This window comes from Mytilus galloprovincialis, chromosome 2 (assembly GCF_965363235.1).
Source record: "Mytilus galloprovincialis chromosome 2, xbMytGall1.hap1.1, whole genome shotgun sequence".
Classification (NCBI taxonomy): Eukaryota; Metazoa; Mollusca; class Bivalvia; order Mytilida; family Mytilidae; genus Mytilus; species Mytilus galloprovincialis.
This window is the reverse complement of record NC_134839.1, coordinates 33497109-33521522: the sequence shown is the minus strand read 5'-3', so window position 1 is coordinate 33521522 and position 24414 is coordinate 33497109. Positions and strand designations below refer to the sequence as shown.

The following is a 24414-nucleotide window of genomic DNA, read 5'->3' as shown; positions in this document are numbered from 1 at the left end:
GCCACATTTATCAGCTTTGTCAAAAGAAAAACATATCCAGGGGTTCACAAATTTCACAAAGATCCACAACTGTAATGTTTTGATAAAAAAAGTGAAATTTGATGAATTCAAATTTTTAACTGTGTCATTAAGCTTGCAATAAAATAAACAGTATTTAGTGCTTCCTTTTGGTTCTCTGTTCTTGTATATGAATGAAAGTGAACCTGAAATATCAGCTCTACTAGTGATCAAATTTACTCCAAAGGCCATAAGTAAAGAAGAAAGAAGACATGAATATGTTGAATGTACATTTGCATAGTCTTTTATTTATAAGTTATATACAAATATACACAATATGCTGTAAATGCACTGATAGCAATATATGTACATCTGGATGGAATGATATTACTCTTATATAAACAAGTCCAAATCGGAATCCACGGAATGATTCGTAGAAAACACTTTTTGTTTATGGTGTAAATTCAAGTAAACAGAAAGATACAGAATCCAATAATGTATTTTGAACAAGAAAACAGAGCTGAGTTTATTATTGAAGTCCTGTTTGAAAACTTTTTGAATCATATGATTTAAAATTTCTACAAGTAGATGTATATATTATGTATAGTTTTGGTTGAACACAAAAGGTGCCAGTCCTTTATGAAGATACAATGTATGAAGAAAAGCTGAAAGCTGTAACCAGCAAAAATAATATGTTTTAATACAATCAAATGTATGATATCAATTGAGACTGGACATCTCAACTATCCAAGGTTCTGTTTTGAAAAATAGTTATAAAACTTGTGAGTGCAGGATTGACACACTTTATATGAAGTAACAGAAAAGTAAATTATTGTGTTTTAAGAAACCACACCATGAACGTTTTGCATGACAGCACAAAAGTCCTTTCATATATTTTAAACATAAGTTTAATTCAATTTTATGAATTAAAACCTTTAAATTACAACCAAGAAAACATATTGTATTTCAAAATCCTAGACATAAATGTTCAATTTTACAGTCACAAATAATGTTTCCATAAATTTTATTTTTTTACAAAGTTTTCCAGTTTTTGGACTTGTTTATAAATAAACATGTTTTAAACAATCCTATCAAGTTTTATACAACCCCAAAATAACAGAGGTATACAATCATCAGGTTTAATTAATTGATATAATCTGGCTAGCCATTCTAATCAAATTGGGTTACATTGTAATACCAAATTAAAAATAATTAAATTCTGGACCAAGAAACAACTTTTAAACAGAAACAACACATGTTCTTTTCTTCACAATGATTTGAGACAAGATTTAGCCCCTAAGCAAGTCTTGAACATTTTATGTATAGATGTTCAGGACCACACTTGGTGTTATACCCTATTTACTGTGTGGAGTGATTTACAGTGTAGTTATTATAAAAGTGTATGCTTCTGGTGAAACCTGAGTAAATGTGACACCTTTTCAAAACTTATTTCATACTTAAAATTAAACAATAACATGAGCATATGGTTTACCCAATACAAGTTAACAATAATCATATTGTATAAGAAATTGAACACCTTTCTTATATTTTTATCTTTAAATTTGTCTTCTTTTACTGTAACTTTCAATCCAAGATCAATATGTAGATACAGCATGCTGATAATTGCTTAAGGTATTTCAATGATTGTGTTGTTTAATTATTTAGATAAGTTGTAATGTGGCCTTTAGGTATCTATTTGAAATGCGTTGTGTTTTATTAGTCAGAATAGATAAATTGTTTAATGCTGAGTCAGCATGTATTGATTTCTTAGTGAGAAAAACATTTCAGTATCTTACAAGAAATAACACCCACAGGAGCCCATGCCCTGCTCACACATTCCCATGTTAAGTGAACAGCCTGGGTCACAACTCTAATCTGGCATATATTTAAAAAAAAAGTTAATATCATAACAAACATGTAAAGTGAGCTTCAAGTTGGTGCGGCCACAACTTCTTAGTAAACTACCTTCATCTGAAACTTTGATCTACAATTAAACAAAAACTTAAACCTAATATGGGACATGTAGATGAAAAGGCAATCAGAAAGCATAATGTCCCTACTATTGTAGCCGGAGCACAAACATTACAAAGTCATAACAGATTTCATTCCAAATGCATTGCAACTACAGAATAAAACATATCATCAAAATCACACATTTCCTGAATTTCACGTTTCTTGCACCACCATGTTACAGAAAATTAAATAGCACTATAAATAAATAACCTATTAATGCAAGGGAGAATGAATTAATCATTCACAAAATAAAAATCTAATTTAAAATTATGCATTGTAAATATCAAGTACAACCTTAAATCTCCACCAATCAAATGTAAATAGTAGATCCTGTCTGACCACTGGCCAATACTGGATCAATTAAAGATCAATGCTGTAAAGTCAGACATAATACAGTTTATAAGGTTAATCTCATGATATTGTCTTAACACTGAGTCACCTTTTTATATATTAAATGACAAATTTTACCAATAGGAACAATTTCTAATTATTTTGAAAGCAATATTCAAATTATTTCCATTAGTAACCCATACATTTTTACATGTCTAAAGGAAAACTTGTGATATAAAACTGGCGATTTTTTTCTACACAACACAAAGGAATGGTATTTAATTGCTTATTCAGAGAAATCTTTCTTCCCTCATTGATATCTATTGAATTGTTCAAAAAGCAATGACTACCCTTCAGAAAATAATAGTAAACTTTATATTTCAAAGATTGAAAATAAAAAGCATACCACATCTCCTTATTTATATAAGTCCATAAAATATATTTATCTTGTCTTTATTTAAAACATTTTCTTCACTGAACTAGGCTGGCATCAAATTTCAGTAAAATTGTTCTCAATCTTCAATATGAAGAAGGTGCACAATTTATAAAATTTATGACTTATTCTTGTTTTTTGTCAGAGAAATTCATACTTTTAACCATAGGTTTTAGGGGCCATCAACTTTTTTTTTAATCAACTTAACACATATTATCAGATACTGATATATTTCATGTCATTGATTAACATATGTGTTGAAAAATATGAATAAATATACAATCAGGATATTGAAATTTAAAAGGGAATGGTCACAAAATACATGTTTGTAATACCTTGCACACAGATAAATAATTCAATATTGACAAAGAAATAGGCTTTCACTTTGACTTTGAGACAGTACAGAAATTCTTTAATGAACATTCATGAAACAATATCCATAAAATCAGCATTAAAATAAACATAGTACATCGCTTAACAAAAAAATAAGAACAATCTACATTGAGAATATCATCTCAAAAGAACACTTCATAACTGTATTGCCTTAATTATTGTTCAATTAAAATAATAGTATCACATTTTAGGAAATTATTACAAGTGCCTATCTCATGAAAGATAAAAAACAAAGTAAAGCTAATTGAAAACATGCTATGTGTCATATTCACCACTCTGTCAAATATCTCTTACTTATTAAACAATGAAATGACAGTGAAAAATATTGTATTTAACATTTTATAGAATGGTTTTGCCCTTTATTGAAATAAAAAAGAATTAAATCAAATTATTAAAAGAGAGGGTTGCATTGAGTTGGTGACCAATAAATCAAACTTAACCAAAAAAAAAGATATCTTTAATTCACCATTTTTTTTACATTTTTTTAAATTGGAGTCTACCCATAAGGAATATGCCTTTTACTGCAAATTACTGTTCAATGGATTTTTTTTCTTTCTCCCAAATTTCATGTTAAAAAAATTCTAACACAGAAATTATGTAACCAGATAGAATTCTGGAGTCTGTTTCACAAAAAAACTTATCATTAAAATTGATCGTAAGTCATGAACAGTTCAGAATACTTATGATAAATCGTAGTTGTAAGTATTTTTTATGAAATTGACTCCTGGCCTCTAACATAACAGATTTAATGAGCATGCATCACGACTAAGAATGATATTTCAGGAGACAGGCACTTGAATATTCTCAGCACCAATCAGCAATATAATTGAAATCTGTGAACATTGATTGATCATCCGTTAAAAGTTCTCGTCTGTCTTTAGCAGGAGTAAGTCTCGGCTGTTCTTGCGTAAATTCCTCGTCAAAATTGCTTACATCTTCTGCAGTTTTCTGTAACATATAATGGAAGCCATGTATCAAGAGAATGGATTCTGCTTTTAAAGATAACAAGAGTGCACACGCTGAAATGTCTCGCCTTCTATACTAATCATTGATATTATGTTGATAGGCCTAAGTATAAAGCTAAGCTTTATTACAACTGTCACATGACCTTAACATTAACCAAGATAACTAAACAAAGACCAATGAACCTTGAAAATGAGGTCAAGGTCAGATGAACCATGCCAGGCAGACATGTAAATATTTCCATACACCAAATATAGTTGACCTATGGCATATAGTATTAGATAAAAAGTCCAAAACTCAAAAACTTAACTTTGACCACTGAACCTAAAAATGAGGTCAAGGTCACATGACATCTGCCTGCTAGACATGTACACCTTACAATTATTCCATACAACAAATATAATAGACCTATTCATTCAGACCAAAACACAAAAATTTAACTATAACCACTGTAAAACTATAAAACACAACAAGAGTGCACACACTGAAATGTCTCGCCTTCTTTACTAATCATTGATTTTATGTTGATAGTCCTAAATGTAAAGCTTTATTACAACTGTTACATAAACTTAACATTAACCAAGAAAACCAAACATTGATCAAAGAACCATGAAAATGATGTCAAGGTCAGATAACATGATAAACCATGCCAGGCAGACATGTACAGCTAACAATTTTCCATACAACAAATATAGTTGACCTATAGCTTATAGTTTAAGAAAAACAGACCAAAACACAAAAACTTAACATGTGAGAATGAGGTCAAGGTCAAATAAAATCTGCGTGACTGACATATAGATCATAAAATATTTACATACACCAAATATAGTTGGCCTATTGCTTTTTGTATTAGAAAAATAGACCAAACCTCAAAACTAAACTTTGACCACTGAACCATGAAAATGAGGTCAAGGTCAGATGACACCTACCAGCTAGACATGTACACCTTACAATCATTCCATACACCAAATATAGTAGACCAATTGCATACAGTATAAGCAAAACAGACCAAAACACAAAAACTTAACTATAACCACTGAACCATGAAAATGAGGTCAAGGTCAGATGACACCTGCGAGTTGGACATGTACACCTTACAGTCCTACCAAACACCGAATATACTAGCCCTATTGCTTATAGTATCTGAGATATGGACTTGACCACCAAAACTTAACCTTGTTCACTGATCCATGAAATGAGGTCGAGGTTAAGTGAAAACTGTATGACTGGCATGAGGACCTTGCAAGGTATGCACATACCAAATATAGGTATCCTACTACTTATAATAAGAGAGAACTTAACATTACAAAAAATTTCAACTTTTTTTTAAGTAGTCACTGAACCATGAAAATGAGGTCAAGGACATTGGACATGTGACTGACAGAAACTTCGTAACATGAGGCCTCCATATACAAAGTATGAAGCATCCAGGTCTTTTACCTTCTAAAATATAAAGCTTTTAAGAAGTGATCTAACACCGCCGCCGCCGCCGGATCACTATCCCTACGTCAAGCTTTCTGCAACTAAAGTCGCAGGCTCGACAAAAATTTAACTATAACCACTGAACCATGAAAATGAGGTCAAGGTCAGATGACACCTGCCAGTTGGACATGTACACCTTACAGTCCTTCCATACACCGAATATACTAGCCCTATTGCTTATAGTATCTGAGATATGGACTTGACCACCAAAACTTAACCTTGTTCACTGATCCATGAAATGAGGTCGAGGTCAAGTGAAAACTGTCTGACAGACATGAGGACTTTGCAAGGTACGCACATATCAAATATAGTTATCCTATTTCTTATAATAAGAGAGAATTCAACATAACAAAAAATTTGAACTTTTTTTTCAAGTGGTCACTGAACCATGAAAATGAGGTCAAGGACATTGGACATGTGACTGACGGAAACTTCGTAACATGAAGCATCTATATACAAAGTATGAAGCATCCAGGTCTTCTACCTTCTAAAATATAAAGCTTTTAAGAAGTGAGCTAACGCTGCCGCCGTCGGATCACTATCCCTATGTCAAGCTTTCTGCATCAAAAGTTGCAGGCTCGACAATTATGTATAAAGTCATGGCGTTGTCTGTTTATTTTCTATCTATGAGTTTGACTGTCCCTCTGGTCGCCCCTCTTTTGTCAATAAAGATATATTTTTTAAGTATATATATATACAAACTGAATGTGTTAATGGTCCTAGGATAGCTGACCTACTGAGTATGGAAAGTTTGTTAATGGTCCTAGGATAGCTGACCCACTGAGTATGGAAAGTTTGTTAATGGTCCTAGGATAGCTGACCCACTGAGTATGGAAAGTTTGTTAATGGTCCTAGGATAGCTGACCCACTGAGTATGGAAAGTTTGTTAATGGTCCTAGGATAGCTGACCCACTGAGTATGGAAAGTTTGTTAATGGTCATAGGATAGCTGACCCACTGAGTATGGAAAGTTTGTTAATGGTCCTAGGATAGCTGACCCACTGAGTATGGAAAGTTTAATGTGTTAATGGTCCTAGGATAGCTGACCCACTGAGTATGGAAAGTTTGTTAATGGTCCTAAGATAGCTGACCCACTGAGTATGGAAAGTTTGTTAATGGTCCTAGGATAGCTGACCCACTGAGTATGGAAAGATTGTTAATAGTCCTAGGATAGCTGACCCACTGAGTATGGAAAGTTTGTTAATGGTCCTAGGATAGCTGACCCACTATGGAAAGTTTGTTAATGGTCCTAGGATAACTGACCCACTGAGTATGGAAAGTTTGTTAATGGTCCTAGGATAGCTGACCCACTGAGTATGGAAAGTTTAATGAGTTAATGGTCCTAGGATAGCTGACCCATTGAGTATGGAAAGTTTGTTAATGGTCCTAAGATAGCTGACCCACTGAGTATGGAAAGTTTGTTAATGGTCCTAGGATAGCTGACCCACTGAGTATGGAAAGTTTGTTAATGGTCCTAGGATAGCTGACCCACTGAGTATGGAAAATTTGTTAATGGTCCTAGGATAGGTGACCCACTGAGTATGGAAAGTTTGTTAATGGTCCTAGGATAGCTGACCCACTGAGTATGGAAAGTTTGTTAATGGTCCTAGGATAGCTGACGCACTGAGTATGGAAAGTTTGTTAATGGTCCTAGGATAGCTGACCCACTGAGTATGGAAAGTTTGTTAATGGTCCTAGGATAGCTGACCCACTGAGTATGGAAAGTTTAATGAGTTAATGGTCCTAGGATAGCTGACCCACTGAGTATGGAAAGTTTGTTAATGGTCCTAAGATAGCTGACCCACAGAGTATGGAAAGTTTGTTAATGGTCCTAGGATAGCTGACCCACTGAGTATGGAAAGTTTGTTAATGGTCCTAGGATAGCTGACCCACTGAGTATGGAAAGTTTGTTAATGGTCCTAGGATAGGTGACCCACTGAGTATGGAAAGTTTGTTAATGGTTCTAGGATAACTGACCCACTGAGTATGGAAAGTTTGTTAATGGTCCTAGGATAGCTGACCCACTGAGTATGGAAAGTTTAATGTGTTAATGGTCCTAGGATAGCTGACCCACTGAGTATGGAAAGTTTGTTAATGGTCATAGGATAGCTGACCCACTGAGTATGGGAAGTTTGTTAATGGTCCTAGGATAGCTGACCCACTGAGTATGGAAAGTTTGTTAATGGTCCTAGGATAGCTGACCCACTGAGTATGGAAAGTTTAATGTGTTAATGGTCCTAGGATAGCTGACCCACTGAGTATGGAAAGTTTGTTAATGGTCATAGGATAGGTGACCCACTGAGTATGGGAAGTTTGTTAATGGTCCTAGGATAGCTGACCCACTGAGTATGGAAAGTTTGTTAATGGTCCTAGGATAGCTGACCCACTGAGTATGGAAAGTTTAATGTGTTAATGGTCCTAGGATAGCTGACCCACTGAGTATGGAAAGTTTGTTAATGGTCCTAGGATAGCTGACCCACTGAGTATGGAAAGTTTGTTAATGGTCCTAGGATAACTGACCCACTGAGTATGGAAAGTTTGTTAATGGTCCTAGGATAGCTGACCCACTGAGTATGGAAAGTTTGTTAATGGTTCTAGGATAGCTGACCCACTGAGTACGGAAAGTTTGTTAATGGTCCTAGGATAGCTGACCCACTGAGTATGGAAAGTTTGTTAATGGTCCTAGGATAGGTGACCCACTGAGTATGGAAAGTATAAGGTTTGTTTCATAGCATTGTCAATCCCTTACTCTGGAATATTTTTTGTAGCCTGGCCACACTATTCAGACTTTTTGTCATTGGTACAAAAATGACATCTTCCTGCAGAATGTTTTGTTCAATCTAATTACGAATAAGGATCCTTTTCAACTGGGCATAATTTTTTTTAAAAGGCCATTTTATTTAACAGAGGGATAGTAAATTAGTTGCCAGATCATTAATGAATTGCTGAAGTTTTCTAGAAAATGGTCAAAACACACAAGGCTTAACCAATTTGCAACTGATCTAAATGCATACAATTAAATGTACATAAATATGAAAAGATTGAAGAGGGTTGATTAATGTGTCCCTATCTCAATCAAGGCAGGACAGACAAATTTTTTACTAAAATACAATGTATTATACTTACAACTGTTGGAGTAAATGGAGGTTTAACTTTCTTCATAAGTAGGTCATCCCAATTCAAATTCTGAAGAAAATAAAATATATTAAAAATATATCAAAATTTTATCAAATAAACAAAGTAATCATTAAAATTGAGAATGGAAATGGGGAATGTGTCAAAGAGACAACAACCCGACCAAATAAAAAACAACAGCAGAGGGTCACCAACAGGTCTTCAATGTAGCGAGAAATTGCATTCCATTACAAATTGCTGACATTCCAAACAACTTTTAAAAATAATGGCAATAGAGCTGAAAGTCTGAAGTTTGGTGGTGACTCCAAAAATATAACCTTATCTATTTTTTCTTTTTTTTTGCTCTTTACACTTGTAGGGAAATATGGTTAGAATTGTCAAATAACTTCTTTTCCATTGAACTTAAATATCAAACCATCGAAAACTTACCCTAAAAAATGCTTGTTTCTTTACATCTTCAGCATCACGTTCACTTGAGCCAAGACGTCGGTCAGGATTTCGTCTCAGTAGCTATATAAACAGAATAATTTAACAGTTATAGGTAATTCATGACATGAATTGTTTAAAGTGTAGATTAACATTTAAAGTAAACACAGTGAATGTGCTAGACATACATCTTGACATCAAAAATATTTCTTTTTTTTTCTCAGAATTTTCTTCCCACCAGCTTTCTAGATGTTAGTTTATCAAAAATGTTTCCAGTGTAAATCAATTAGAGATTTTAAAGTTGACATCAAACACATTCGACTCAAATCACTTAAGGTGGTACCCAACACTTTCACTGAAATTAATTTAGCTCGTTTAATTTTCATAAAATTTTGACAAAGTATTTACTTTGACCCTTTGACAAAAATAAAAAATTTCAAAAAATTTGAATCAACCGTTTAATCAGAAAAATTACACTGGTAATATAGTAGTTTGACAAACACTAATTTTTATCATTGAGAAGCTTCATATTCCATTAACAACACAATGTAATTAAAACGTTTAGCTGATTTTAAAGAGTTATCTCTCTGAAGTGTTAGGTACCACCTTAAATGGCACTCATAACACATCTTCTTATATCTATTCACTTATCTAATAAAGATAATATACAAACCCTTCTCATTATTGCAATGGCTTCTGTAGACAAGAACCTTGGATACCGGACCTCTTCATTAACAATACTGTCAAACACTTCCTCCTCATCATCACCAGGGAATGGAGACTACAAATGAAGTGTAATGATAAACTATTTAAAATGTAAACTCAAGGGGATGGTTGGGTGTCCATTGACATGTTTAACTGGCCACATTCTTTAGGTGTCTGTCTCAAGTCAGGTATCTTTAATTTGGTGGTTGTTGTTGGTTCATGTCTGTCATATTTGTTGGTTTTGGTTTGTAAATTGTTTTGTTATAAATAAGGCCTGAGATATGTATCAGTTATTTGGTGGTTGTTGTTGGTTCATGTCTGTCATATTTGTTGGTTTTGTTTTGTAAATTGTTTTGTTATAAATAAGGCCTTTAGTTTTTATCAATTGAATTATAAAATTTTTATTATGTTTTGGCCTTTTGTTGTAGACTATACGCTATGGGTTTTTTCTCATTTTTGAAGGCTGTACTGCTGCCTATAACTGCTTTGGCAATCATACCACATATCCTTATTGCTTAATCTATCCTGACTATCCTGTCAGTAACAAACTTTATCAATACTATCATGATGACTATCCTATCAGTAACAAACTTTATCAATACTATCATGATGACTATCCTGGCAGTAACAAACTTTATCAATACTATCATGATGACTATCCTGTCAGTAACAAACTTAATCAATACTATCATGATGACTATCCTATCAGTAACAAACTTAATCAATACTATCATGATGACTATCCTGACAGTAACAAACTTAATCAATACCATCATGATGACTATCCTGTCAGTAACAAACTTTATCAATACTATCATGATGACTATCCTGTCAGTAACAAACTTAATCAATACTATCATGATGACTATCCTATCAGTAACAAACTTTATCAATACTATCATGATGACTATCCTGTCAGTAACAAACTTTATCAATACTATCATGATGACTATCCTGGCAGTAACAAACTTTCTTGACCATCTAGACACTCTTTTCCTGAAATCATTTCATCACAATAATCTTGTCTGCATTTCATGACTTAATATAACTTTTTTGAAGAATTATACAATTTTTTAACAATTGTTCAACATTTTGTTAACCTGTAACCTACAACAATAAATACGCCATGACCGACACTAAATAAAGTTGTTCAATAAATTATAAATCTTAATATCAGACTCACCTCACCAACCAACATTTCAAATACTAACACACCTAATCCCCACCAATCTACTGAACGTGTATACGAGGTTTCCGTTAAAACTTCGGGGGCAAGAAATTCAGGCGTTCCACAGAATGTACTAGTTCTATCACTATAACCCATATTTTCTTTACATAGTCCAAAATCGGCTATTTTTAAAAATCCTTCTTTATCCAGAAGTAAATTGTCAAGTTTAAGGTCTCTGAAATTGAAGAATGATTTACAATTAAGATTTAGAATTCATACCAATAACAACATGCAAACATAAATATCGACAATAATTCATTTTATTTAAATCTCATTCTAATTTAAATAAGCAAGTAAAACCTTAATTAGTGAAATGACTATTCATTAAACTTAGACACCTGTATCTTTTTTTTTTATTAATATAAATGTTTACGATGACAAAAAACTAACAATATAACATGATAAATGAAATTGAAGATCTCTAAATCATTGAAGAAGTTGTGTCGTTTGTTCAGAAAAGCCTTGATATTGTATGAAATATGCAACTAATGATTATAATGTTAAGAAAATGATTGAACCAATGCACACAAATATCTGTTTGAATGAGTAAAATAAGAAGGATCAAAAGACTGTTAACAGATTAGAAATGAATGAGCTGAAGAGTATACAAAGAACTAATATGTCTAGAATACACATACTACACTTACACTCACCTATACACAATATTATGCTCATGTAAATACTGTAAACCTAATACAACACAACCAGCATAAAATACAGTCCGTGGTTCAGAAAACACATCGGTGTGAATATGCATCATTAAATCTCCACCACAGGCATATTCCATCACAAATATCACATGCTCCTGAAAAAGTACGGGAAAACATTTAATATCATATATATCTTGCTTCCATCACAAATATCACATGCTCCTGAAAAAGTACGGGAAAACATTAAATATCATACATATCTTGATTCCATCACAAATATCACATGCTCCTGAAAAAGTACGGGAAAACATTAAATATCATACATATCTTGATTCCATCACAAATATTACATGCTCCTGAAAAAGTACGGGAAAACATTAAATATCATACATATCTTGATTCCATCACAAATATCACATGCTCCTGAAAAAGTACGGGAAAACATTAAATATGATACATATCTTGATTCCATCACAAATATCACATGCTCCTGAAAAAGTACGGGAAAACATTAAATATCATACATATCTTGATTCCATCACAAATATCACATGCTCCTGAAAAAGTACGGGAAAACATTAAATATCATACATATCTTGATTCCATCACAAATATCACATGCTCCTGTAAAAGTACGGGAAAACATTAAATATCATACATATCTTGATTCCATCACAAATATCACATGCTCCTGAAAAAGTAGAGGTATACATTTAATATTCATTAATAATTGTAACAGATTTAGACCAATAATTCAATAATCATAGTCCTAAAAAAAAAATTCGTGAAATATCATTATTTTAACACAGTTATACTCATCCACAAAAAAAAGTTTTAATTACAAATATTCATCAAGAAATTGTATGACCTAAAGATCTCACAAAGATGTTATGTCACTTTAAAGTTTCTCTATTTTATTGTTAACAATGAAATTAAAATCTTGAGTAATAAGAAGCTAAGGAAAGATTAACAAATGATGTAAAGTTGTATTACCTATATAATATCTATAACCAAGCAAATTTGAGATTAAGCTACTTGAATTTCAGAGAATTGATTAAAGCAAGTAATCCTGATAAAATAGTTTTACTGTGTCATTTGGTGACTTGTGGAGAGTTGTCTCATGTGGTATACATATTATTATATATAAAAAAATCATTTCAAAAGATCTAGCAATAATTTACTTACATTAGTTTGGAAGCAAGCAAATAAATTAACAAGAAATGGATGTCTCATGGAGTTAATCACTTCAAATATTCGTTTCTCTGACATTAAACTTTCCACTTCATCCCTCGCTATAATTTCTGCTTTCTTTAAAGCTTTTAATGCAAAAAATTCTTTAGTATTTCTATATTCTGCTAAAATTACCTAAAAAAGAAAAAAGAACATTTCTAAATAATTCAATATGTTGTTTTAGGTTTAAAATAGATCTGTCAAGAATTGAATTCTCCATATACTTGATGAAAGTATAATCAATTTATCAACATAAAAGATACTGAATTAACTTGATGATAATCAGTTTTATGTATTTTTATATAAATTATGATTGCATCTCTGATGAATATGATAAGAATAAGCTATACTTCTGCTATCTGTTTACTTTTCTGCAGAAATTCCTGTGATTTTGCCTCACACATTTAAACCGGAAAAGAATGGTCGTATTTACAATGTATGAAACATATAAAAACAAAATAAATGTTTTCCAACAAAATTCATGACATAGTCTAGAATACAAACTTCTCATGATTCATTGTGTTGTAAGGTTGCTGTCTCATTGACATACGTCTATATTTTAAAAGTTGTCAAGTTGTTGTTTCAATGTCTGAGTGTTCTCGGATATCATTATTCAAAATAACCAGTTACCTACATCATAAATAGAATCCATCTATATTATGCACCTCATTCTTACATAATTTTTTAGAGGAGTGCACAAATTAATTTTACCTTTTTTTTGTAAACAAATAACTTATTTTACCTATCAGGTACTGACTTAATAAGTCTTCCATCATCATAGTGTTCATAGTTTACTCACTTTTCCAAAATGCCCTCTACCTAATACACTAACAGCCCTAAATTCATCCATCTGTACATGTTGATCAGAGAAACTAAAATATAAACAAACAAATAACAGGATGTTACATCATTAACATGGTAAGTTTGGCGTCTATTTGGCAACTTTGGAATGGTATCCAATCTATTGATTTCAGTATTATCAAATAGTCTGTTTCTATGTATGTTGTTTTTTTTTTTTTTGTTGTTGCACTTCAGTGTTTCTGTTGTTAAGGAAGCTGGCTTGTCATGTTTTGGATTTTTTGTCAGATTTTCGGAATCCTCTGGTTTTGTCCATTTGAATTCCCTGGTGATCCTGATTTTTCTTTTTGTAAATCTTTTACATGTATAATGATAAGCCATCTGTTAAAGTCTAATAAAATTTTAATTACTTTTTAATAGCTTTTTGAGAACTTAAACTTGTTAATGATAAAGCAATGAAAAGTCAAGAGAGAATATTTTCCCGCCAAAATTTCAATGGCTAATATCTCGAAAACAAGCACGGTGACATATATTTTTTGTTTGCTCTTTGGATTCCTTTATCAATCCCCTATCAATATAAACTAGTGTTTTGAAAAGTTAATTACTTTGAATCTGCGAAGCGAACTCCCTTAAGTTATTTTCCTCTGATTAAGTTGATGTTTCCCTTGTTTTTTTGGTTAGTAACTCGTATTTGTTTTCACTTAATCGATCTATTAACTAATAAAACTATTGAACAGCAGTATACTATTTGCCTTTATTTATGTGAAAATTTGAACACATTTTGAAATTCAACAAACTTTTGACACTTCTTGCTATGACAGGTGATACTGATACATCTACGGGAAACATTCATTTTTACCTCCTATACATTTCTAGGAATATGATTGGTTAAAAGCGTCAGCATGAAGACCGTGTATATTTCATATTAGGTTAGTAGGGAGGCGGGGCTTATTTCATACACGGTTAGTAGTGATGTTACGTCCCTTTATAAAAACAAAACAGTACTGAGAAAAAATCTTAAAGGTTTCAACAGACGAAGAAATTGATGATTAAGATTGAAATAAATTCATAAAACACATTTAAACCTAACAAGTTATATCATCCATTACATTTCATTTAATCTTCACTTGTTAATAGTCCTCAACTAAATCTGTATTTTTAGGCAATAAGTATTGTGTATAAATTTTATAGCATTTGGTTGAGGCAAACTTAAGTTAAAAGAACGAAAAAAAATAAAAATTCAGCAATGTTTTCATTTTTTAAGAGCATAACTCTTATCTGTAAACGAAATTGTACAACAGATAAATCTAGCTCCTACAATCATACAAGTAATTGGCTTTGGCTGACTATTTAATTACATAGACAATAACTGTTTAGTGTCTTTAAATATCAGCTGTATTTGTACGAGGCTAGAAAACAAGGTGTATGCGAGCTTTTAGCGAGCTATTACACCAGTTTCAAGCTGAGTACAAATACAGCTGATATTTAAAGACACTAAACAGTTATTGTCTTTATCCTGCAATTAATTCTGTATATTATTTGTGTTTTGAAAGACACAAAAACATATGTTTTGCATTTATTTTCGATTTGAAATCCCTTGAGGCCCGTGTAGTAACAAGATAAAGTAATCACACATACAGCTGAAGACGGGTTCGCAAAAAAAGAATCCCGAATGGTCAATAATAATCTATCGCTCAAGGTGAATAATTATCTATTTTAACATAACATTTAATTTCACTAGTAAAAACAAATAGCAAAACATTGTCCAATTTGAAACAGGAGTGTACGAGTTGTCCTACGCTTCAGACTAGACATTCACTAAACACGCATGCTGAAATTGACATGGTTGTTTTTGTTACACAATCGTACACATTCTAGTTTTGAAATCGATAGTTGTCATCGTAGAAAAGACTGGTGTTAATGTGTGTATGTTATCAGAAAATTGGTGTGGTTCGTATTGCTCTAAAGAAATGTTTGAAAACAAACAGAACGTATAAAAGTAATCGTTAATTCACAATTGATACGTCATTGGAATGCGACTGCAATATACATTCTGAGGTCACGCAGGTTCATACAATTCTCAGTTCGGCAGAGCTTTTAAGCAATATCTGTATAGTATACAGATACAGCATAGCGATATCTGTAGGGCTGTATCTGTATAGTAGAACACCAAATTGCAGGATAAATAGTATTAACATCTACTTAACGCTAGGCTTCATCTGTGTTATGTGGACTCAGGTGATTAATGGTTCAAAACTCCCTTCTTGTCATATTGGTTACAATGGTTAAACTGATATACCAAAACATATTAAGCATAAAAACATTACACAACTCTTTTGCACAAAACATTTTTTTTCATTTAGGTTAAATTGAAGCCAATTATTTAAATCAAATACATACTCTGGTTCTGGCACAACGTATGAATTTTTTTGAGTTGATGTTTTCTGTGGAAGTGGAGGTGATGGTTGTTTATATGATGAGGGTCTGTAGGATGAAGTCTCTGATGAAGGTTTAGGCAGAGTGTTTATCACAACAGGTAATTCTTTATCTAAGTCTATCGTACTATTGGCATCATCTCCGTCAGGAAGGAAGTCAAAAGATTCTAAAGCACGCTGAAAACAAATGGTAAATATTAAAGGCATTTTATTCAAACCATAAAGGCTACTGCTATTTGCATCTATATACTGTCAGTGTTCTACCCAGGCTATATCTATAATATTTCATCATGGTGGTATCGTTCTTACAACAATGTATAATTTTCTTTATGGTGTTAAAATTTTCAGTTCGTAAATCAGTAAAATTTTAAACAACTTGTTAAATCTTTCCAGGTGAAATTTGACCAGTTCAAACCAGTTCTACAGACTCTATGTAATTACCACTTGTAACATGATCATTAAGAGATTATAACTTTATGATCACAGATAAATATTTTATGGCTACTCACCTACGAAGCGCTGACCTGTAACAAGTCATCAAATACTTTGAACATATGTAGGAGACTAATAATGAGTGAAGGCGTATCTGGTAGGAGGGGTCTTACCTGTATAGCACGTTCTTGATGCTGGGGAGGTGTTGAAAAGTCTCTATTAGACATTACAGGAGGTAAGGCCTTACCTGTATAGAACGTTCTTGATGCTGGGGAGGTGTTGTAAAGTCTCTATTGGACATGACAGGAGGTAGGGCCTTACCTGTATAGCACGTTCTTGATGCTGGGGAGGTGTTGTAAAGTCTGTATTAGACATTACAGGAGGTAGGGTCTCACCTGTATAGTACGTTCTTGATGCTGGGGAGGTGTTGTAAAGTCTCTATTACATTACAGGAGGTAGGGCCTTACCTGTATAGAACGTTCTTGATGCTGGGGAGGTGTTGTTAAGTCTCTATTGGACATTACAGGAGGTAGGGCCTTACCTGTATAGCACGTTCTTGATGCTGGGGAGGTGTTGTAAAGTCTCTATTAGACATGACAGGAGGAGGAGGAGACATTGGCAGAGCAGGAACTTTTTCATCATTTGATACTGGTTCAAAATTAATAGTGTGAATAGGAGGTCCCCTGTCCTGTGCCATAATACCTGAAAATATAAAACATAAAGTTATATCTATATCTCAAGAATTCCCTTTCAGTTATAAATTGCTGCAAATGTTTAGTTAAACATCTGGATCAACATATGTTCTGTCTTGAAAATCAAGGCAAATGAAGTTTTAGAAAAGAATGAACAAAAGTTCACAATATTGTTAAAGATGTAATGTCATTAGACTGTTCATTCAACTTTCAACTGTCAATCTTCTATAATGTTTGCCTTTTTTCATAATAAAGAAATAACATGCACATTGATATCTGTTTTAGATGGGTTTTTATGCCCCACCTACGATAGTAGAGTGGCATTATGTTTTCTGGTCTGTGCATCCGTCCGTCCTTCCGTCCGTTCATAGTTTTTGATGAAGTTGAAGTCCAATCAACTTCAAACTTAGTACACATGTTCCCTATGATATGATATTTCTAATTTAATTGCCAAATTAGACTTTTGACCCCAAATTCACGGTCCACTGAACATAGAAAATAATAGTGCAAGTTTCAGGTTAAAGTTTTTGGTCAAGGTAGTTTTTGATGAAGTTGAAGTCCAATCAACTTCAAACTTAGTACACATGTTCCCTATGATATGATCTTTCTAATTTAATTTCCAAATTAGAGTTTTGACCCCAATTTCACGGTCTTCTTAACATAGAAGATGATAATGCGAGTGGGGCATCCGTGTACTATGGACACATTCTTGTTAATTATTATTTTATAAACTTCATACATTGACATATACTCAACAGTTTCTTGTATTTCAATCATTTTTGTATTGTTTCCTTGCCTGTTATTTATAATATTGTACTAAATAATACAGTAGTTCTTACCAGGTGAACTTATCTGACTGGCTGGACTAAGGGCAGTGGCATTTTCTCTACATTCATGTGGTAAAGCTCTCTTCATCAGCCGTCCCCAAGTTGCAACATTTATATTCATTTGGCCAGGTCGAAGAAAATTCTTTCCTGTAATATTCAAGTAATATTTTTTTTATAACTTCTACATCAATTTTTTCCAATTATTGATCATTTGGTTTTATCCTCTTTTTCTCCCTATAATACACATCTAATCTCTCATCAAGTTTGCTTTCACAAAGTTAGATTGCAGTTGATTAAATCTTTACATAATGTATAAAGTTATTACAAACAGAAGTCCTACTAGGGGAAGTAATTCTTTTCACAATATAAAATATCACTAATCTAATCTGACTGAGTGAGGCTTTAAGAGATTGACCATATCTTCAAAGAATGATTTTTTAAAGTATTAAAGCTTTGAAAAATCCCTTCTAAGAACTAGTCTGTAGGTAAAAGAACTTTTCATGTTTCTTGGAGTTTGAGTTGAATACATCTATACATTATATTTAATATGTTTTATAAAAACTACCTTTATGTTTTGGAAAAATCTTCCTCTGTCTTTGGAGTTTAGGTTTTCTTGACAATGTAGGATTTACAAATGTAATCTATAAAGGAATACTAAGTTATTGATATATCATATATACAATATACATTACTTGAAATTTAGAAACTGTTGTGGGTATTTATTATTGTGATGGTTGAACAAAGAACACATATATGCATGATTAACTATTGTGGTTTCAGGAAATGCTGCACATACATATTGCTATCAATATTCCTAATTCCAGTTCTTGTTTTGCCAATCATAACCTGTGACAATTTTCGGAATATTAAAATCAATGCAATAATTAATTTTTGAATTTACAGTATTTGATGTTTCTTGGTGATGAATTAATCTTGCAGTATCTCAAATGTTGAATTCTGCATGCAAAGTTTGAACTGTTTGAGTGAAAGAATACTTCAAACAAAAAATCTATATGATTATTTTATCTTTTGCTTCATTTCTATTTATTCCAAACTTGTCTACATTTTGAGAGAATTAAGAGTTTGCCACATCAATTGTAAATTTAATTATCCTCAACGATTTGATGGTAGCTTAATGTCCTGTTTTGGTAACATATATATGTGTATATAAGGTTAACAGGAGAATGTGATCCACTGATACCAAAACATAATAAGATTAAGCTTGTATGTAAACTTACTTCTGCAAATAAAATTCCTTGTGGTTCTAAATGAATTGCCATTCCATGTCTCTGATTATCAAGGAAATCTTCGAGTCGTAAGAACTTTACAGCACTCATCTGTCGCCAATCTCTCCAGTAGATTGCTAGCTCTAACTCTCTAGACTGTAACAAAAATATCTTGGAATAAATACTTGTATACAGTGGATTCATTTATTTAAGTTGGTACCAATTTTCACGAATTAAAGAAAAACTATTTTCATGGATATCTAATTTCATGGTTTTACAACAGTATGCATACAAACCTATAGAAAATTTGTTCTTAGTTGAATATTTTAGTGCATGGTTTATCTGTACCCGCAAAATCAATATAAAATGAATAATTATGAATTCAGTTAATAAAAATAAACTATTTTTTGGGGGAATTTATTTGATTGTGATGTTTTCATATTTAAGTATAAACAATTTCATTTTCTAAAATCAAATTTATAAATTCAAGTACATGTGCTACAACCACAGTTAATGTATAATTTACCCTATCAAGTTCTATATTAAATCTTTGATCCCAGCACTGTTGACTACATGTCTTCCAGCCAGTCTGACCAACTTGAACATTGTCTAATTTGATAACAGCCATCACTTCATCTAAAATGGTCCAAAATCATTAAATCAATAATCAAACCTGAGTTTTAACCAAAATATTCATCTTTTATTAATAATCTATACAATCTTTTTATTCTACCTTTTAAATATTTCGATAAGTTAACTAACAGATAAAATCTCTATTTTTCAGGACTGTCCAATCGTTGGTTTCCATGTCTATAAAATGAATCTGTATATAAAAATAGTAAATTTACATTGAAATATCTAAGGATATTTAACCAAAGACTTAGGGTTTAAAAAAAATCTAACTTGTCAAATAGATTTTAACGTCTACCCGTGATAAGAATTGACTTTTTGTTCTTCAGTTACAAAATTACTTTGTTTTGAAACATATTTATTAGTAGCATAGAAACCAAGAAGACAGACAGTACACATACATGTATTTGTTAAACAATTATTCATATTAACTACTAATGCTATAGTAAATCATTTATACAAATTTTGCCTGCACTTAACAATTGTCTGACAAAAAATTCAATAGGGAAAATATTTGTAGTGACCTTTGGATTACATCAAACTTATTCTATTGTCATAAAAGATATAAAACAGGAAATAATTTTATACAGATTCAAAAGAAAACAAAAATTCAGGTAATAAATATATACAGGTCAAACCCAATATATAAAGGTCACCATCAGGATCACATGACCTATAAAGTAGTTTTGACAGTACATGTATTACAGAACAAGCTTAAAGATATAACTTACTTGACACTTCCTCTTTAACATTATAAGTTTTAGTACTGCCTCTATAGTTCTTACAGCCTCTTAACAAACTATAACTTACTTGACACTTCCTCTTTAACATTATAAGTTTTAGTACTGCCTCTATAGTTCTTAGAGCCTCGTAACAAGATATAACTTACATGACACTTCCTCTTTAACATTATAAGTTTTAGAACTGCCTCTATAGTTCTTAGAGCCTCGTAACAAACTATAACTTACTTGACACTTCCTCTTTAACATTATAAGTTTTAGAACTGCCTCTATAGTTCTTACAGCCTCTTAACAAACTATAACTTACTTGACACTTCCTCTTTAACATTATAAGTTTTAGTACTGCCTCTATAGTTCTTAGAGCCTCGTAACAAGATATAACTTACTTGACACTTCCTCTTTAACATTATAAGTTTTAGTACTGATTCTATTGTTCTTAGAGCCTCGTAACAAGATATAACTCACTTGACACTTCCTCTTTAACATTATAAGTTTTAGTACTGCCTCTATAGTTCTTACAGCCTCTTAACAAACTATAACTTACTTGACACTTCCTCTTTAACATTATAAGTTTTAGTACTGCCTCTATAGTTCTTAGAGCCTCGTAACAAACTATAACTTACTTGACACTTCCTCTTTAACATTATAAGTTTTAGTACTGCCTCTATAGTTCTTAGAGCCTCGTAACAAACTTTTACTTTCACCGGGACTAGAGAGCAGTAACTGTAGATTGTCTTTCTTTCTGCCGGGAATATCCTCTAATAAGGTCTGACAACCTACCAACCTAAAATATACAAGAAAGGACTGAATATCCTCTAATAAGGTCTGACATCCTACCAACCTAAAATATACAAGAAAGGACTGAATATCCTCTAACAAGGTCTGACAACCTACCAACCTAAAATATACAAGAAAGGACTGAATATCCTCTAACAAGGTCTGACAACCTACCAACCTAAAATATACAAGAAAGGACTGAATATCCTCTAATAAGGTCTGAAAACCTATAGCTACCAACCTAAAATATACAAGAAAGGGCTGAATATCCTTTAATAATGTCTGATAACCTACCAACCTAGATATACAACAAGAAAGGACTGAATATCTTCTAATAAGGTCTGATAACCTACCAACCTAAAATATACAACAAGCAAGGACTGAAGATCTATATAATTCTCTGTTTATTGTCTTATATGTATCTTCTACTAGTGTTATTGTTGATAATAAATGTTTTTAGTGTTTGTGTTATTTTGAGTGTTGTTAGGTTTCTCAAAAAATAAAAAATTCCAGAATTCTAAATTTTGAAAGCATTATTTGTATCACACCGTTCCTGAAATTTGTTAAATCAATATCTCAATCTTGTCTATGTTTCCACACTCACAAGAAATAAATACTTGCTCAAATTTCAGAATTAATGGTTTCAACTCAATAAAAAGAACCATTAATTTTAAATATGTATAAAAGATGTCAATTTAACATCAATATTCTGTTTTTCATGTTTCAAGTCCTTATAATTGTATTTCATACTTATTTTATCAAAACACCTTAGTTTAGATCTTTATCAGGAAAAATTACAACCTTTATATCAAAACAGTTTTAATTGATGTTTTATGCAAATTAAAAAAAATGGACATTTGTAAAGTTTGAATTTTCTGCCAACTAACAAATCTGCTAGAAGATAAAGAGACATTGTGGTACTGTTTAATACAATGTAATACTACCTACCTAACTTCCAGTTTGCCAGTAATAGCAGCAGACCTTGAGAACATGGAGGTTTCAGATTTTCTATCGTTTGTTTTAAGTAATGAAGATGATGAATATGCAGCATCAAGTTCTTGCTGTAAAATGTGTAATTTGGCAGATTTAGGTTCTAATTCTTCACAACGCTTTTCTAATGAGATTCTTAGTAATTCTAACTTCTGACTGGATTCTGACATTGTTGACTGGGCCTGGAAAAAATATCATTAGAAATGTACTAGTAAAAACAGTGGATTCATTAAATTAAGTGGGAATTAGTGAGTACAGGCCTAGGTAACCCTAAAATCTCCTATAGGCTTGTATGTAGACTTTGCTAAAACTACAAAATCAAATATCCATGAACATTGGTACCCTCAAAAGTTCATGAATTCACAGTATTGATTTTTTTTTCTGTTTTTTTGCTACTCTAGTGTTGTCAATATGTTAACAACCGTTCAATATAATGATGGAATATAAAGGAATGTCTTGTTATCTGTTCTGGAACTATTGACTCAATTGCAAAATTGCTCTGGTTGACCTGAAATGCTTTTGGTCTGTGATGTTATATCTATCAATTGTGCTCTTAAAATATGTGTTCTTCCTTCAACATGTTCATATAAAGTGGACATAATAGCTATTTTCTGGAGTTTTCTTTCATCTTTCTGAGTGTTCATTTTCATCTCATACTACTAGACTAGTTGAGTATAGAGAAAATATGATAAAAATAATGTTGCCCAGGAATGGTGACAAGATTATCTAAGGTATTTCATACTGGTGGAAATTTCTTGCCTGCATCTCTTTAAAGCCAAGAAATACCAATTCATTTAAAGAAATGTAGGACAATCTATTTATCTAAAAATTGATATATTGTGGAGTGCACCATGCCAATATTGAATGGTTGTTATAAATAAGCTATTAATTGTACTTGTTAGATATTGAAACACTCTTGATGGATTACAATACCTCTTTCAAAGCTTTGCTGTCAGGAGATTTAGACATTTGTAATAATTTCAGGACATTTTTGGCTCCTTCTGAAACAGCTGATTCTATTTTTAAATGATGCCTCAATTCTTCTATCCTTAATTCTAAGGGAGATAACACTTCACATCTTTGACCTGCTGAAATATAAATTAAAAGTTATTAATCTGTGGTACATTTGTAAAATCATCAAATGATTTCACTTATAACATTGTCATCTCACTTATAATCCTAAACATTATACATCATGCCTAATTAATCAAAGTCATGATCTTCTCATCAACACATTTATCTGACCTATTACCTATAATTTTTTTTAGATCAGATTTTAAAATAATAGATATGTGCAGGTCTAAAAGCTGATTCTAGCTAAAATGTTAACCAATATATTTTAGCAGATACTTTATTTTGTTAATAGCCCTTTCTGGCTAACCTTTCAGCTTTTTATTTTCAGACTTTCATATTTTCAAGATGTTAATGATTTTTACCATCATCACAGGATGCATCTTGAGCGACTTTTATCATCTGCATCCTAATGATTTCAATCTTTGTTTTGGCGTCCAATAACATCTGTTGAGCCTCGGCTAACATCTTCTTGTCACGAAATGTACCACTACTATACATAGCTATCATGTTCTCAGCTCCTTGCTTCACCTACAAAAGATTTATTAATTACCAATTTACAAAATATTTTTGGTATTATAATTCTTAAACAAGAACACATCTCTATGAATTGATATTATTTTTATCTGCAGAATTTGAAGGACAATTTTAATCAAACATTTTTTTATGTTTTAAATTTCAATGAAGGCTAATTAAAGAATAGCATACCTAATTTTAACTTATTTTTACAGCTTAATATTGGAGCTTAGGGAAGTCAAGAGAAATATGAAATTCTTACCTGAATGCAACATTTTTTCATCATGACCCTTTTA

At 32.0% G+C, this 24414-nt stretch overlaps 1 protein-coding gene across 2 annotated transcripts in view; it reads right to left on the bottom strand.

The window, feature by feature from the left end:
• Window positions 1-274: 274 nt before the first annotated feature.
• LOC143063421 (serine/threonine-protein kinase N2-like) overlaps window positions 275-24414 on the bottom strand; it is a 29437-nt gene continuing 5297 nt past the window's right edge. The window contains exons 4-21 of one of the 2 annotated variants that reach the window (XM_076235563.1): window positions 23968-24133; window positions 23465-23619; window positions 22490-22713; window positions 21388-21548; window positions 19921-20030; window positions 19407-19550; window positions 18734-18809; window positions 18181-18315; window positions 17191-17351; window positions 16183-16394; window positions 13784-13856; window positions 12940-13119; window positions 11758-11909; window positions 11060-11279; window positions 9845-9952; window positions 9175-9255; window positions 8737-8796; window positions 275-4114 (exon numbers count right to left, since the gene is read on the bottom strand). In XM_076235563.1, coding sequence (XP_076091678.1) covers window positions 3971-4114; window positions 8737-8796; window positions 9175-9255; window positions 9845-9952; window positions 11060-11279; window positions 11758-11909; window positions 12940-13119; window positions 13784-13856; window positions 16183-16394; window positions 17191-17351; window positions 18181-18315; window positions 18734-18809; window positions 19407-19550; window positions 19921-20030; window positions 21388-21548; window positions 22490-22713; window positions 23465-23619; window positions 23968-24133 — 2562 coding nt within the window. In that variant the 3' untranslated portion in view covers window positions 275-3970. The remainder of the gene's footprint in view (window positions 4115-8736; window positions 8797-9174; window positions 9256-9844; window positions 9953-11059; window positions 11280-11757; window positions 11910-12939; window positions 13120-13783; window positions 13857-16182; window positions 16395-17190; window positions 17352-18180; window positions 18316-18733; window positions 18810-19406; window positions 19551-19920; window positions 20031-21387; window positions 21549-22489; window positions 22714-23464; window positions 23620-23967; window positions 24134-24414) is intronic. The other variant, XM_076235564.1, reaches the window with a different exon arrangement.